Source organism: Panthera leo, chromosome C2, assembly GCF_018350215.1.
Source record: "Panthera leo isolate Ple1 chromosome C2, P.leo_Ple1_pat1.1, whole genome shotgun sequence".
Classification (NCBI taxonomy): Eukaryota; Metazoa; Chordata; class Mammalia; order Carnivora; family Felidae; genus Panthera; species Panthera leo.
Window position 1 is genome coordinate 64712387 of NC_056687.1, and position 18272 is coordinate 64730658.

General features: G+C 39.7%; 1 protein-coding gene across 9 annotated transcripts in view; it reads right to left on the minus strand.

Annotated features, from left to right (window-relative positions):
- Positions 1-1098: 1098 nt before the first annotated feature.
- Positions 1099-18272, minus strand: part of IGSF11 (immunoglobulin superfamily member 11) — a 194492-nt gene continuing 177318 nt past the window's right edge. For 8 of the 9 annotated variants that reach the window (XM_042955435.1, XM_042955438.1, XM_042955437.1 and 5 more), the window contains 3 exons: positions 6186-6308; positions 5207-5357; positions 1099-3367 (listed from right to left, as the gene is read on the minus strand). In XM_042955435.1, coding sequence (XP_042811369.1) covers positions 2938-3367; positions 5207-5357; positions 6186-6308 — 704 coding nt within the window. In that variant the 3' untranslated portion in view covers positions 1099-2937. The remainder of the gene's footprint in view (positions 3368-5206; positions 5358-6185; positions 6309-18272) is intronic. The other variant, XM_042955439.1, reaches the window with a different exon arrangement.

Sequence of the window (18272 nt, forward strand, 5' to 3'; positions counted from 1 at the left end):
GGAGCAACTGAACTCCCAGGCATTTATCTCAGAGAAATAAAAACTTATGTTCACATAAAAGCTTACAAAAATGCGCACAGCAGTTTTATTTGTAATAGCCAAAAATGGAAACAACTCAAATATCCTTCATACCCTTCAATAGGCAAACAATTAAACATACTGATATATCTGTACCATGGAATACTACTCAGCAATAAAAAGGAATGAACCACTGATACATGCAACAGCTTGGATGGATCTCAGGAGTTATGCTGAGCAATAAAAAGCTAATTCTCAAATGTTACATACTACATTATTCCATTTATATATCATGCTTGAAGAAAACTATAGACATGGGTAACAAATCAGAGATTAGGGAGTTGGGGAGGAGGGAGGTGGCCAAGACTATAAAAGGGTAACACAAGTGGTCCTCTATCTTGATTGTGGTGGCAGTCACATAAATCTACACATGTGATAAAAGTGCAGGTAACTAAATGCATGCGCCACACATACATGAGTGCATGTACAACTGTTGAAATATGAAAAAGGTTGATCGACTGTATCCATGTCAATTTGTGATACTGTATAACAGTTATGCAAGATGTCACCATTTGGAAAAATTAGATGAAGGGTATATTAGGAGTCTCTATTATTTCTTATAACAGCATGTAAATATATAAATGATCTCAAAATAAAAAGTTACAACAAAGGAATGATCCAGTATACATGGAGATCATAACTTTCTGAACTGAAACTTGACAACTTCAGTTTACAAGCCATCATTCATTTATCTACACAATACCTATTATTAGGCACTGTGCTAGGTGACAGAGATTCAGAGTGAAAAAAGCAGTCATGGACCTTGTCTTCATGAACTTCAAACTGGGAAATAGAAAAATAGTGCAATGTATGAAAGGGGCATTGCATTTTCAGTCATACACAGGAGAACTGGACTCAAAGCTCTAATAAGTAAGGTAAAGTAATTTCTAGAGTACTGTATGCTCATTAAAATTATTATGAACACTACTGAACAGAATAGAAAATTCTTGTAAAGAACACTACATATAAGATCATATATTCATTAATGTGTGATAATTAATGACAACTTGTTTTTATATGAATAAACTTTTATTGAATTTTAGATCATTAGAAAGAATAAAGAAATGCAAGATAAATGCTTTCTAAACAACATCTGATAGTACCTTTTCTGTCATGGTATTTTCACTCTTTAGAAAAAGTATAGACATTCATTTATTTAATTTTTTACAAAGTCAAGAACCATCACATGGAGAAAATAAGTAATGCTAATGTAAATTCAGCATTTCATCAATATTGAAATGGCTACAATGGTTAGGTTCTGAGTGTAGCCCTCCCAGAAAACAGTGTGTGCAGCAGCTGCTGGCTTCCATTTCTCCAAGTAGGTCTGAAAATCAGGAAGCCACTCCCTGTGACGACTATGCTGCAGGAAAAGAGGGCAAAAGGCATAGTGCAAAGAGGGAGTGCAAGACAACATTGGGAAAGAAATGATGCTCTTATGGAACCACGAGGTCGGCCTCATAAATAATTCAGAGAACGATTCTCGAACAAATCATTTCTGTGTTGCTTAAAGTGTGATTAAGGCAAGATAGTCCCCGATACAAGTATGCCCAGATCCACACAGCGAAAAACAGTGGGGAGTCTGTAAATTATCTGGTAAACTCCAAGGCCAGCCAAGCCAGGTAATTAATCACAGAAGGAGTCTCTTTACAGTGGTATAAAACGCATTTGGGCAAAACTACAACCCTGAGCTGTGACACATATAGGGCAGACCCTCCCAGGAGCATACCTGAAGGCATCCCTTTTGTCTCAATCTTATCTCTTTTTCAAAAATAATTATTTTGAAAACAACAACAACAGAACAACTCCTGACCTCCCTGTAAAAACCTACTAACCTCGACTTGTCAAACAAGGAGAACATTATCTACCTCGATGCAAAAGGCATCAGGTGCTGCCCTCATTAAGAGTAACCTAGTGTGAAAGCAGGGAACCCTGGACAGCCCTGCTCTGAGCCTGCCAGGGATGTGCAAGTTCCTCGGACACAGCCCAGCTCGCTCTCCCTTGTGAGGGGCCTCCTGAAACTCTCAACAAACCTAATCACTGAATGTGCTATAAACAGTAGTCTTTTCTTTCCTAGCCCTATGCTTCTCATGTCTTTTAAAAAAAATAGTTTTCTTTTAAAAAAATATTCTTCCAGGAAATAATGAACAGTAATTGTCATGGACCTGGAACAGACCCTAGAAAAACAGACAGGCAACAATCTGTCAATACAGCAATATTCCAAATATGAAATTCATGGTTCAGGAAGGGATAAATAAATAAATATGAAGGGGCTTCTCAGAGAAGTTGCTTTTGTTTTCCCCCTTTTCTTACTGAATTTTGTGTAAAAAGCTTTTATTCTATGATACAAGAACCAGCCCTGTTGGGACCAGTATTAACTATTCGTGCCATTAAGCCCTCTAGATAAAGAGGGAATGGTAATGATATCAGGGTTGCTCATTTTTTCTAAAGACAACTATATTTTTAAATAATTTCATCATTTAAACTTCAGCTGGCACCTTAGTCTCTTGAAAAATTATTAGTTAGGCATGAATTAAAGGACAAGCCCATCTGGACTGCAGTTGGGTTTTAAGGGCTATTCTGCTCTTACAACTTTTTCCTTGGCTTGGCACATCTTTGAGATCCAGTTTTTTGGACAGAATCCTAGGACATCTGTGGTGGGGAAACAAGTCTTCAAGATGGAGAATCCCAGTTCATTCCACAAAACTCACTGGCCAGGTAACGGCATTGCCTTTTCCTTGGTGCTTTTTACTAGTATCCTTACAAGGAAAAGTGTTTCTTTCCCAGAACTTGCTCACCCCACCCTCCCCCTGCTTGGGGCATTCCACTGATTCTTTTCTGAATACTTTATCCACTCAGGTCCTATACCAGGGACCCGGCCCGACTCTGGGCTGGCACCATGACAGGGACAGCACCAATTCGCTCCAGTGTTGCTTGGCTGATGGTGTACGAGTGTGTGTGTTGAGGCCGAGGTTTCCTGCTGACTGAGCCGTTGCTCCTGGACACAACCTGTGGGGATGACCCTCTGTTGGCTGTCACTACTAGAGTCTTATGTGGAGCTGGGACCAGGTGGTTCCCATTAGCATAGATGGACGGTATATTGGCATTGCCTGAGTGGAGCAAGTCACTGAAGTGGTTGAATGACTCGGTGTTTCTGTGAACTTTTGGATTGTTGCTCCAGTATCGACTGTTGTATGTATTGGAAGAGGTCAATGTGTTGTTCTCTGAGGAGGATATCTCGGTGTGAAATGCTTTGGCAGAAGAAGAACATTTAGGTGGAAGATCATCCTCTCTGAAAAAGAACAAAAAATAAAGTTGTCATTAGGATTTACTTGAGTTTTACCCTACCCTCCTTCCCAGGACTCTTTCTTCTTATGTTAAGGCCAGTATGTCTGTGAAGTACAAATTCTCAGGACAAACCATACTATCGTGAAAGCAAACACATTAGTCCTGGTGGCCTCAGCTTTGGCATTCATTCCCTTTGAAACAATCCTCAAGAAAAATTTGAGGTTTCTCAATCTCCAAGGGTAGCAAGGTAATGTCAAATATCTCAAAGACTATACTTTCCAATATAACTGAAAAAAGTTGTGTATGTGTGTGCGCGCGCACATCTGCGTATGTATAATTTTTTTTTTTGCTCTAAATGGGAAAATAGTCCATGAAGAAATCCACTGAGCTTATTGCTGTAAAATGTTAGCAAACCAAGCTATGGGTGTGTGGAGTTTCAAAAAATGGTTAGAGTTGGCCTGACTTTATTGCACTTTGGAGTTTGAGAAATCACTGTAGTATGCTGATAAGTGATTTTCCTCAGTGATCTTATGCTGGGATGAAATCTATCCTTGCATACAATCCAAACCTGTAAGAATTGTAAGAGGCTAAGAGAAGTTACTAATTTAACTTAAGATGTTAACTAATTCATTTAACATTTATTGAATACCAGGCATTCTACTAGATGTTTCATGTAAAGAAAAAAAAAATACACAGTTCTATACCCCAGAAGCCTATGACAAAATGGGAGTGACAATCAATGCAAGAACACCTTCAAGTCTGAGACACTGGACAAGGGACTAAAGTAAACGTCTGTGAGGAAGTGATGCCTTGACTAATCTTGAATCCGATCAAAGAATTTACCAGAGAGATGGATGAAAAGGCAAGGAGTATGGTCCAGGAAGAGGGTGGAGGCTTGAGCAATGACCCTGAGGCATGAGAGAATACAGAACAGACTGGAACACCAAGGATCACAGAAGTGGTGAGAGAGGACCAGGGAAGCAGGGGAGGGTCAGGTCCTGAAGGGCTGTGTGTGTCACACTAAGTAGGCTAGCGTCATTAAAGCATTCTCAACTAGGATATGATGTGATGCAATGTGAGACCAAGTTTGTACTCCCATATCCCTACAAAATAGTAGAGCCAAGAGTCACTTTTCTTTAAAGATGATTTTCACATTGTTTTCTGAAGTTATTCATATCCTTGACTGAACTGTCTCCTCACACCAAGCCATATTGCTTTGGCCTCGCTGTGTACACACGGACAGGTATACTCTTGTGGTGTTCCTTCTAGCTTCTATTATAAATGCCAATGTCAAACACATTTTTTTCATGTTTATTTATTTATTTTGAGAGGCAGAGAGAGAGAGTGAGAGAGAGTGCACAAGCAGGGGAGGGGCAGGGAGAGAGGGAGAAACAGAGTCCCAAGCAGGCTCTGCACTTTCAGCTTAGAGCCTGACACGGGGCTCAGTCTCATGAACCATGAGATCATGACCTGGACTCATGGAAATCAAGAATCTGGACTGAGCCACCCAGGTGCCCCTTAAACACATTTTCTAAAGTAACTTTTCTACTGTCACAGCCACCTACCCCTTCCTATCTTAGAGATATAGGAGGTGAGGGAGGTCTAACATGTGCCCTCCTGGTTGGGCACATGTTAGACCCTCTTCCTCTCTCATGATGCAGTAAGAAACTCTGAATAGCATCATGAGGAAAACTGATGTAACATACAAGGAAAAAATATTACTTGGCCATGTTAACTGTCTTGGCCATCACGGTCATTGGATTAGCAAAGAAATCTTAGCTGCCAAAAATTGATACACATTACAGACACTGGCCATGAAGGACAAATTATCTGACAAACAAACCTTATTTCATTAGGAATTTCTTCTTCCTCCTCCTCTTTGTTTTTGCTTCTCCAGTAAAAGAATGCCCCTAAAATTAGTGCAATGCAAAAAATGATAATAACTGCACCAGTGCCAATGGCTCCAGCTATTAGTCCAATGCTCCTGGGCTGGGCTGCAAAATATATTTAAGGCAGATTTAAAGAACAAAAAAAGAGAGAAAGAGAGAGAGAGAAATAGCATATACTCATGCAACTTTATAAACATAAAAGTTTACTACAGAACCTTCTTAAAATGAACAAAACTGCCTAAAGTATTACATCCGTATAAACCTCAGTTAAATTTCTGTGTCCTGGGTGGCTAGAACTAACTGACACATGGTCGGCTCACAAACACTTTCCGAATAAACGAACATCACAGGACTCACCACTTCGGCAGAGCAACTCCTAGAAACTCCTAGAGCAGAACAGGCAACCGATGTTCACCTGCCTGATCTGCCCAAAGGAACCCTAGCAGTCAGCAGGCTCACTGTCACCCCATCCCAACCCCATCACTACATTTTGTAACTGGAATTCAAATAACCCAGAACTCTCATCTAAAGACAACATTTCTGCACCACTTATTTGTGACCTGGCCACCTAACAGTTAAGCAGATGTAAAGGGATTAGGAGAAAATACAAAAAGGTCTTGTCGTGGCCATAAGATCACTGTTAAGTTTTTATAATGTCTACAGCACTATGCAATCACTTGAAGACAAGTGACTGACTTGATTCTCACGACCCAGAGGAGAAAGGCATTCTATTGTAAAGAAGATGTCACCTTGCTGAGGCAGAAAAGTATACTAATACATTTATAAACTACTTTAATAATTAATAAAACCAGAAGAATTTATATTTAATCTTCAAACCACCTAAAAACAATTAAGAGAAACTCTTCATTTCCGGTTTAACAAAGATCTTGGTGTTCCAGATAGAGAGGAGACATCAGAATTTTATGTACTTACGTGAAATAACCTGGAGATCCAAAAGGCAGGTGCTGGTTCCAATGGCATTAGAAGCCACGCACTGGTACAAGCCTGAAGACAGAGCACTGATGTTCCGGATGGTGACTGTCCCCTGGACCTGGTCTGTCACAAATATCATAATCAAGTGAGCAGTTAGGGAAAAAAAAGTAAGAAAACCAAAGAAATCAGCAGAAGACTATAAAAATAAACACTGAAGAGCTATCATAGCCTTTTCTGAAGAGATTTTTTTTTTTCGTTCATGAAAATACTAAAATCACATCACGTTAAAGACCGGAGATATGGAGGACTGTCCTAAATAAGGGTAATCTTACAATTTAATGTGTAGATTGGTATGAGGTCCTAAATGTGAGCAGTCTTCCCTGAGGAAACAGTAGCTAATGCCATCCTAGAGAACTTCTGGTCAGTAACAGCAAATTTTAATTCTGAGGAAATGCAATAACATAAAGAAGGAGTTAAACTCATTGCATTAATGTTCACTTTATACGTGATGGAGAAAATATGCACTCTGTGCTCACGCGTGTAGACTGTGACTTCTAACAACTATTATAAGTGTGTAAGTCCAGCTCCTCCACAAAGCAGACACACAGAGACAAGCCAAAGGTTTAGTGGAAGAAATTCTGGTAAAGGAAATGGAGAGGCAGCTGGAGAAGGTGAGAGAGCCTCACACTGCAATGCAGGTCTGGCCTCTGTGAAGAGGAGAGAGAACGGAGGTCCAAGTGAGGGGCATCTCAGATCGCAGCACAGTGTTTCGGAAATTTCCATCAGGCTGACGGGGAGGCCCTGAGCTAAAGTAACTGTTAAAGGAGTCCCACACCTTGCAGGAAGAGCCCTGCGTTAGCAGGCCCACTGTGTCCAGTTACTGCCTGGGAGCAGCCCGGGCAAAACGTGGTCTGAGTGCAAAGCTGGTGGGTTCTGGAGGAAGGGCTTGGAGCTGTTAAGTCAATTGTGTCCCCACAGCAGGAGATAAGCAGTGCATTTTCAAGACCATCACACTGATATCACCAAGAAAGTTTTCAGTAGTCCACATTTTAGTAATTCATCAACATTAGCATAGATTATGTATTCCTTGTAAATAAAATGTAAATTACTTACAGTAATAATAAAAACTATAATTAATAGTTGTTATTACTATGTGCCAACCATTGGTTAAACTTTTACATGTACTACCTTAATCTTCACAAGGACCCTATGAGGTATTATTATTAATCCCATTGAACAGGTAAGGAGACTGAGGCTTTAAGTGAGTAATAAGATTACTCAGCTAGTCACACAGAATTCGAATTAGATGGGAGGCTGTCTTACATCTAAGCTCTACACTTCACTGCCTCCTTTAAGCAGAATCGAACACATCCAGGAATCTCAACCCCTCAAAATAGCTGCAAATTTAGGAATAAGTAGAAAGCATCCCAATGGCACATTTCTGGCACAAAGTCCGTATATTTCTAGGGCAACACGTGGAGCTACCTCTACCCTGGGCTGTTTTTACATGAAACTCAACATTCTCTTGTTTCTGCTGGCAATCCTCATTTCTATCTAGATCAAAGGCAGAAGCAGAGAAGAGGGATCAGCAAAAGCAGACCTAACCATAGCACACTTGCATTTATTGGTTAAATCATTTAAGAAAAATATTTACTAAGTGCCTTTCTGGAATTAACTTAAAAAAATAAGCAAAGGAAAGGACTCTTTTTATTTTGTTTTTTCATGGGAACTTTTAAAGAGCCAAATCCACATTATACAGATACCTTACTTATGAAGAATCTGGACATTTGAATTGTATTACACACACCAAGTCAATATATTTGGTGGTTACCTGGTTTGCACTTGTGTATTATTTCCTTTTCTTTAAAACAAATAAACAAACAACTCTGAGGGCTACCAATGTGTAAGAGCCCGTCAGTGAATTCACTCAATACTTGGGCCAGTCAGGGAGGAAACTGCTTTCTCCTCCTGTGTTTTCTACTTGATTTCTCAAGCCTTCATTAAATGCCCCTCATATGTGCTCTTCAGCACCATGTGTTCTCTAGTGCTGGCACTTAACCTCATTTGTTGTCACGTCTTGCCTATTTGTCTCTTTTAATTTAAAAACAAAAATTTTTTTAACATTTATTTATTTTCAAGAGACAGAGAGAGACAGTGAGAGGGGGGAGGTGCAGAGAGAGAGGGAGACACAGAATCCAAAGTAGGCTCCAGGCTCTGAGCTGTGAGCGCAGAGCCCAACGCAGGGCTCGAACCCACCAACAGTGAGATCGTGACCTGAGCTGAAGTCAGAAGCTCAACCGACAGAGCCAGCCAGGTGCCCTGGAGCCTATTTGTCTCATTAAAAGAAGGGGCTGGGTTTGTCTTGTTCATAATTGCATCATCATCCTTAGAAATTACTCAGCATGCAAGAAGGTGTTCAGTAAATAAAGGAGCTACCTTCTCTTCAGTGTCCACTGTGTACCATATGCGGGGTACTAAGAGTTTTACATACGTATTACTGAATTGTCTAAATCCTAGATTTTATACAAAGAACAAACTGATGGTTACCTGAGGGGAGATGGGTGGGGGGATGAGTGAAATAGGTGAAGGGGGTAAGAATACACTTATCATGTTGAGAGCACTGAGTAATGTATGAAATTGTTGAATCACCATATTGAACACCTGAAACTAATATATAAAACTGTATGTTAACTATACTGGAAATCAAACAAAAAACTAAAAAAAAAACCCTAGGTTTTATATTCCCTGCTTTTCAAAGACAAAAAGCTCAGAGAAGCTATGCAATGTGCCCAAGATTACACAGTACAGAAGTAGCAGCAATCTATAAGATCAGGTCTATCCATGCCCAAAGCACACAGGCACCATACATATACTTGGTTTTCTAGTAAGACATTTTAAACCACTATGGGGTGCAGCTATAAGATATTTCCTGACAACGCAATGTTCCATTGCTGCTAGTATTAAACTAAGCCATCTGCCTAACTCCACCTTCAATACATTACCAGATGTCACCATGCAAGAAAACCATAATCTCTGGACAACTAGTCCCACAATTCCACACACTGTGGTGCTGTTTTCGTAAGCCCTAAAATTCTAGGAATTTGATCAGTTCACACAAAACCACTAATTTTGTTGACATTTTCATAGAGATAATTTGGGAAACTTTTCACAGCTGCTCTAAGCAGCATTCTGGCATGTAGAAAGAGGTAAACTTTAAAGATTCTTGCTTTACAAGGTTATTTTTAAGAGGTGAAGTCACTGTTCTTCCTTTTATCTCTATAAACACAGACACCAAGAGCAGACTGATAGAAGAAAGTATTCCTAACTGAGGCTGACGTGCCATGCTAGAGCTAACTCAGGATGTAATCAGGGAAGGAGGCACATTGATAAGAGGGGATTAGCCAGAAGTAGGACAGGGCTGTTTGTGCAGTCAAGGCAAAGAGGAGACAGGAGCCCCTCCTCGGCAAGCATCAGGCTACTTCCAGCCACGAGCACAGGGCTCTTTCTCAAGTGAAAAGGACTAATTCCCCAATTCAACCTGTCACTTCCCTTGGCCTGCTCTGGTTCAGAAGTAATTTGTAGAACTGAAGTTAGGAAACAAATGTTCTTATGATCTTTCTTTCACAAATAGGTAAAGTTCAACTGTGTGGAACCACAGTTTGGAAAGCACACATGACATCCCAGCCCACTGTCAGTTCGCAGCCCACACCAGATCCCACACAAACTACACAGCTGGACTAGGGCGCCCAATAGACATGTGTCCGTCTCCACGTCCATCCTTTCTCCTTAGGCTCAGAACCATTTATGTTACTGCCCGGGAGATGACGCACTGGCTAAGTGCATGTGTTCTAAGCTTAGACAGCCTGGGCTGGGATCTGCCCTACCACCTCCGAATTTCATCACGTGTGACATGGAGCTACTAACACACCTCCATCCCAGGGGTTACTGTGAGGACGAAATGAGGTCATGCATGCAACAGGCACAGTATAGTGCCTGGTAATGCTTCCATGGGGGAATTCTGTCCTGGCATTGCGTGGGAAATACGTATTTTTCTGAATCATAAGAAAAATCGGTCAAGAAATTGGGAAAATGTCAGATGTCTCCAAATTCCCAACAGATGTTAAATACTCAGGATTTGAGGTTGAGAGACAGAGATTCCTAATCATGAATTAGTCTATATTTTTATATGATGTATGTACTTTGGAACAATAATGAGTGACCATAATAACAATCATTTCTCATAAACGTTTCAGAAGTATCCCATAAAAAAATAATAATAAATGCATGATTTCTTCTTATTTGAACCAACTATTATGACAAAATTATATATCTCAATAATATGTAAAAATTATCTCAATCTGATACATCTGATAACAAAAAATAGTAAAAAAGGGAGAAATATCACAAAATAAATGAAAAATTGAAATCCACTTACAAACTCAAAGATAATATCACATATACTTCATATTTAAACTGTCATTTTAAAAGAAAATTTTAAAACACTATGAAGGGGTGCCTGGGTGGCTCGGTTGGTTAGGCATCCAACTTCGGCTCAGGTCATGATCTCACCGTTTGTGAGTTCGAGCCCCACGTCGGGCTCTGTGCTGACAGCTCGGAGCCTGGAGCCTGCTTCCAATTCTGTGTTTCCCTCTCTCTTTGCCCCTCCCATGCTCATGCTCCGTCTCTCTCTGTCTCTCAATAATAAACGTTTAAAAAAAATGTTTAAATAAATAAATAAATAAAACACTATGAAGCCTTAAGTGTCCTATCTGATAATCTCAATTTTTGTTTCATGTCAAATTTTCCAGACATAGAAAATTTTATTTTTGTGTTGATGTTGGTTGAATTAAGGTGTAGATGGAAAAGGAACAGAGAAAGAATCTGTCCCAAATAAGAAAATATCCAAAGTACCTTCAAGGCACACATTAGGATACATGCTGCTTCATATTAGCTCATTTTTTAACTTAACGATGAAAATATTTTGTGTCTGCTCTACTTTGGCTTGTGATTGAAATAGATATTGCTTTTGCCAATTCAGATCTTAAATTCATTCCTGATTTCATGTCCATGTATTTCCACACCAACATTTCCATGTTCTTTTCTTTGCATTTCCATTATTGAAGTATTTACAAAGAACTGTAGTTTACAGAAAATATTCAAACACTGGAAAACAATGATGACTATTACTGGGCAATCTACAAATAATGCAATATTTGGAAACCCCCAGTATTATAGCATTGCATAGAATCACACATCAAAATTACCAAGCTAAGGATTTCTTTTGCTTTTAAAACTTGTTGTTTCCCAGAATACCACTCACACAGCATTTGTATAAAATATACTATGTATATAAACCTACTAATATTTATTTGCAAGAATGACTCACCATTAGCAACAGACTGGGGCATGAACACACAGTTATAATGTGGCAACTGCTACAAGCAAGATGAGTTAGATCGTGACTGCTTCTCTCCTACACACTTCTGTCCAAGTTCCCAGAAATGTTGACTCTGAGTGTTCTTGTTTTTAAGTGGACATCAGTGGATTCTTTTGAACCAATGTCTCTGTGTTGACTGTTAAAATTTAATTCTCAAAGGAGAATGGTACTGATAATGTTACCTGTTAACATTATTTCAGTCCCAGGTCTCAGAGGATTATTAACTCACTCAGCACCTTCCTTAAACAAATCTCCTTAAGTATTCCTTCTCTGAGTTAATACAGTTGTTATTCATTCAATGGGCCTAAGACATAAATCTAAGTAAACTCTGACTCTTCTCCCAAGTCCCATGCCTTAATGATTTTTGTCTTCTTTCTTGAACCCCACTCTCCCTCCATTCCTGCTCCATCCCCATCATGAGGGTCTTAGTTCTGGCCCTCTCTGTATTTTTTTAATGGGGGATGATGGGGGGAGAGACAGAGAGAGTAGGAGAAAGAGAATCCCAAGCAGGCTCTGTGCTATCAGCATGGAGCCCCATATGGGGCTCAATCCCAAGAACCATGAGATCATGACCTGAGATGAAATCAAGAGTTGGATGCTTAACTGACTGGAGTCACCCAGACGCCCTCTTCATTTCTTGATGGAGCTATTCTCAAAGTCTCCCACCTACAACCAGGCTATCAAATTCACACCTTGACTGCTGAAGTTGTTTCTAAAATGCAGATCTGGGGCGCCTGGGTGTTAGTCGTGGGTGCCTGGGTGGCTCAGTCAGTTGGGTGTCCGACTCTTGATTTTGGCACACATTGTCTCACCCTGCATCAGGTTTGGTGCTGAGCATGGAACCTGCTTGGGATTCTTTCTCTCTCCCTCTCTCGGCCCTTCCCCCACTTGTGGGTGTGCACACCCCTTCTCTCTCTAAATAAAATCAACATTTTTTTAAAATTTACATTTATTTATTTTTGAGAGACAGAATGAGACAGAGCATGAGTGGAGGAGGGGCAGAGAGAGGAGACACAGAATCCGAAGCAGGCACCAAGCTCTGAGCAAGCATTCAGCACAGAGCCCGATGCTGGTCTCGAACCCACAAACCGTGAGATCATGACCTGAGCCGAAATCAGACGCTTAACTGACTGAGCCACCCAGGTGCTCCAATAAAATAAACATTTTAAAAAATAAAATAAAATGCAGATCTGGATATCCTCTCTTGCTTTATAAATGCCTGGGAGTACCCACAGTCTCAAAAACAACATCCAAACTCCTTGAATGTTATACAATACCCTGCACAATCTGGAGCTGAACTTTCCAACCTCCTCTCTCACCAAACCCTCATGAATCTTTATGTCAGCTTCACAGCTTTTCTCATTTAAGAGCATCAAAATTTTACACTTGCAAGATTTTACATGCATGGCTCCCTCTATTAATATTTTCCCCTTTTACCTGGTAAAACTTCTACTGAGCCTTTAAGATCCTTTTCTTTTTGGAAAACTCTTTCCCTATAAAGTTCTTCCTAGACTCTTCAGGGAGAATAAATGTGAACAGGAAACTTTTTTATAGCATTCAACATGCACTACTACAATTACCTCTCTAGATCTGTCTTCCCCTTAGACAGTGAGCCCTAGAATAAAGACACATCTCTATGTTTTTATTTCTCTACTTTCCCAAGTATCCCCTGAAGTAGCTGCACAAATAAGGGTTGTGACAGTGTGTGCACACACACACACACACATTTTAAAAACGGGTGAACAACTGTATAAACGAATACAGTTGTGACAATTGCTGGTATTTAATTTTTAAAGAAGAGGATGTACTGAACATTTCACAGAACTTGCTTCTTTATGTCAGAGGGCAAAAAGAAAGAGGAAAGCTTTGCCTTAAGTCAGAATAACAGCATGAAAAAGAAGAAATAAGCACCTATTTATTCAGCAACTGAAGTGGTTAGAAACTTTTCTACTCCCCATGAAATAATTATGGAAACACTCACTGGGAAGGGAATCGGCAGTGGCAATTCAAGGACAATCAAGATTCCTGAGGCTTCAAACGTGGCAAAAGAATGGGAGTGCTTTCTGTTTGGACTTTGGGCAAACCTGGCATCCTCTGGGTGCCTGGTAACATGACAGTGTTGGACTACAGTGATGTTTAAGACACTCTCCTGCTCCATCTATGACCTCCATACTAAGTTCTGCAGAGTTCTCAAGCAAGCAGCACACAGAAGACTTAATCACCTCTTTTCACTGTATTAAATTATGAATGGATGAGGACAACAGAGGATTCCTTAGGAACAATAAAGGAAAAATGCATGATTTATTAAAAAAAACTGAAAAACCCTCACAACACTGAAATAATCAGTAGAAGTTATGGAGAAAGGGTGTAAGAAAAAGCTTGGTCAATAAAAATCATAAAATATTAGAAATTATTCTAACCATATCCATTATCACAATTAATGTAAATGAATTCAATCAATCAAAGAAGAAAGCTCTCAGATTACAGATTGAAAACTGAATTAAATCTAGACATATGCTACTTACAAATAATACACCTAAAACATAAAACATGGAAACCTGAAAGTAAACGAACCATAAAATAGAAACATACCAGCAAGAATTAATCAAAGAAAGCTACAGTAGGGATTTCAATAATAACCAAAGTAAGGCAAAAATGCATATTGGGGCACCTGGATGGCCCAGTCAATTAAGCATCCGACTCCTGATTTCAGCTCAGGTCATGATCTCACAGTTTGTAAATTCAAGCCCTGCATTGGGCTCTGTGCTGATGTTACAGAGCCTGCTTCAGATTCTCTCTCTCTCTCCCTCTCTCTCTGCTCACACACTCTCTCAAAATAAATAAATAAACTTAAAAAAATTAAATTCATATTATAAATAGAAACTCAGTGAGACAGAAAACCCTCTGTAAGTACCTAATTGATACAGGCTGAGGATAGGTTAAAAAAAAATTGGCATAATTGCAAGAACAAATTGAGAAATCCACAACCCTACTCTGTGATTTTTAAACACATCTCTCTCATAAAATAACTGAAACAGATAAGATGTTGGTAAAGATATATAACATTTGAATCAAGTTTCATATTAAATATACAGCCATAACTTGTTTTGTTGTATTTCACAGATACTGCCTGTATGAATTGGTGGTCTGTGGAAACCTTGGGTTGAACAAGCCTATCAGAACCATTCTTCAAGAGCATCTGCTCACTTTGTGTCTCTGTGTCACATTTTGGTAATTCTGACGATATTTCAAACCTTTTCATTATTATTTCATTGGTCATGGTTACCTTTGATGTTATTGTAATTGTTTAGTGTTGCCACGAAGTGCACCCAGATAAGACAGCAAACTTACTGGATAAATGTATGTGTGTGTCGACTGCTCCAATGACTGGCAATTCTCCCATCTCACTCCCTCACCCCAGGTCTCCCTATTCCCTGAGACACAACAATACTGAAATCAGGTTAACCAGTAGCCCTTCAAGTGTTGGCCTCTAAGTGTTCAAGTGAAAGGAAGAGTCACATGTCTCTCCCTGAATCAAAAGCTAGAAATGATTACGTTAGGTAAGGGAGGCATGTTGAAAGCCTAGACAGGTCAAAAGTTAGGCCTCTTGCACCAGTTAGGCAAGCTGTGAGTGAAAGGGAAAACTTCTAAGGGAAGTTAAAAGTGCTACTCCAGTGAACACATGAATCATAAGAAAGCAAAACAGTGTTACTGCTGATACAGAGAATGTCTGAGTGGTCTGGACAGAAGATCAAACCAGCCACAACATTCCCTTAAGCAAAGCCTGATCCAGAGCAAGGCCCTAACTCTCTTCAGTTCTGTGAAGGCTGAGGAAGTGAGGAAGCCACCGAAGAAAAGTTGGAAGCTGGCAGAGGTTGGTTCATAAGGTTTAAGGAAAGAAGCCGTCTCCGTAACATAAAAGTGCAAGATGACGCGGCAATGCTGATGTAGAAGCTACAGCAAGTTATCCGGAAGATCTAGCTAAGATAATTAATAAATGTGGCTATACTAAACAACAGATTTTCAGTGTAGTCAAAATGGCCTTCCAATGGAAGAAGATGCTATCTAAGACTTTCATAACTAGAGAGAACTCAATGCCTGGCTTCAAAGCTTCAAAGAACAGGTTGACCCTCTTATTAGGGGCAAAGCGGCTGATGGTTTTAAGCTGAAGCCAATGCTCATTTACCATTCTGAGAATCCTAGGGCCCTTAGGAATTATGCTATATCTATCCTGCCTGTGCTCTATAAATGAAACAACAAAGCCTGGATGACAGCACATCTGTTTACAACATGGTTTACTGAATATTTTAAGCCCACTGCTGAGACCTACTGCTCAGAAAAAAAGATTCAAGATATCACTGCTCACTGACAACGTGCCTGGTCACCCAAGAGCTCTGATGGAGATGAACAACATGGTTAATGTTGTTTTTGTGTCTGCTAACACAATACCCATTCTGCTGCCCATGGATCAAGTAATCATTTTGACTTTCAAGTCTTATTATTTAAGAAATACATTTCATAAGGCTACTGCTGCCCTTGGTAAACCTTCATCAGTCAGCAGCCATCAACATCGAGCCAATATCTTCTACCAGCAAAAAGACTGTAACTCACTGAGAGCTCAGATGATGGTTAGCCTGTTTTAGAAATAAAGTACTTTTATCTTATTTATTTTTAAAATATAATTTATTCTCAAATTAGCTAACACACAGTGGATACAGTGTGCTCTTGGCTTTGGGAGATAAAGTACTTTTAAATTAAGGCATGTAAGGGGCGCCTGGGTGGCACAGTCGGTTGAGCGTCTGACTTCACCTCAGGTCATGATCTCACAGTCCGTGAGCTCGAGCCCCACGTGGGCTCTGTGTTGACAGCTCAGAGCCTGGACCTGTGCTTCGGATTCTGTGTCTCCCTCTCTCTGCCTCTCCCCCTATTCACACTCTCTCTCAAAAGTAAATAAACACTGAAAAAAAATTTTAAGAAAATTAAGGCACATAACTTTGTTTTTTTAAGACATAATGCTATTGCACACTTGACAGACTGCAGTGTAAACATAAATTTTACATGCACTAGGAAACCAAAAAATTCACTTGACTTGCTTTACTGTGCTAATCACTTTATTGTGGTGGTCTGCAACTACAACCACAATATGTGTGAGGTGTGCCTGTGTCTCCACCCCAGCACCTGTAACTGGGCACCATAGCTCTTAACCATTCTCTGCCTTGTTCGCTCTACTCCAAACATGCTGGCCTCTTTGCTGTTGATCCCAAACACCAGGCACACCCCAGCCTCAGGGCCTTCAGATGGCTGTTCCCTCTGCCTGGAATGCTCTCCAGCACCCATATTCACATAGCTCGTTCCTTCATCACTTTTACATTCTTAGAATATCATCCTCTCAGTGAGCTTACCCTAAGCACTTTATTCAACACTGCAGCTCCTTATGCCCCAACAAATCCATTTTACCCTCATTTATGTTTTCCCCACGGAAGATATCACCTGGTAATAAACTGCAATTTACTGATTTGTTATATTCAATCTCCACCCACTAGAAAGTAAATTCTATCAAGGGAAGAAGCATTTCTGTTCTGTTCTCTGCTATATCTCCAGCACCTAGAACAGTGTCTAGAACCTAGTAGGTACCCAACATGTATTTGTTGAATGAAGTAATGAAGAACAGAAATTATCATCAATATATAGAAGAACAGATAAAACCAAAAGCTTGGTTTAACAAGATTGATCCAAAAATAAAAGATGAAAAGCATTAACAATTAATAATGAAAGGGGGAATATAATAGTTTTTAAATACATAAGAGAATAATAAAACTAATGGTATTATAAACACTAGTATTTATTAAGTGCATATTCATGCCAGATGCTGTTCTAAAAGTTTTACATGTTTTCATTTAATTTTTATTCCATGCCTGTGAGGCAATTACTATTATTCTGCCCATTTTACATGTAAGAAAACTAAGGCACAAGGTCACATAACCAGCCATCCCTGCAGCCAGGATTCCAACCCACATCCTCTGACTCCAGAACCTGTACTCTATTTTCATATAGAGATATTATGACTAATTTAATATGTATAATCTCAGACCAAAAAAAAGATGTTTCCTAGAAAAATAGAGAAGATACAGAAAATCTAAAACTTACACCATTAGAAAAACTGAATCAGGAGTCAAAAATCTACCAACAAGACAGCAGGGCAAAGCTTTTATAGGCTAATTCTACAAAATCATCCAATAATCTCCAATTTATTCATACTATTTCAGAGAATTGAAAAAGAGGGAAAACTGCCTAACTCATTTTATGAGACCCTTATATAATCTGATACTAAAATTGAACCAGGGCAATGGAAAACAGAAAAAAAAAATCACAGACAATTCTCACTTATGATCACAAATGCAAAAATTCTATTAACATGTTAGCATACCAAATGGAGCAATTTATTTAAAATAATCACAATCAGGGGCGCCTGGGTGGCTCAGTCAGTTAAGCATCCAACTTCAGCTCAGGTCATGATCTCATGATTCATAGGTTTGAGCCCCCACATCATGCATCAGGCTCTGTGCTGACAACTCAGAGCCTGGAGCCTGTTTCGGATTCTGTGTCTGTCTATCTGTCTGTCTGTCTCTCTCTCTCTCTCCACCCCCCTC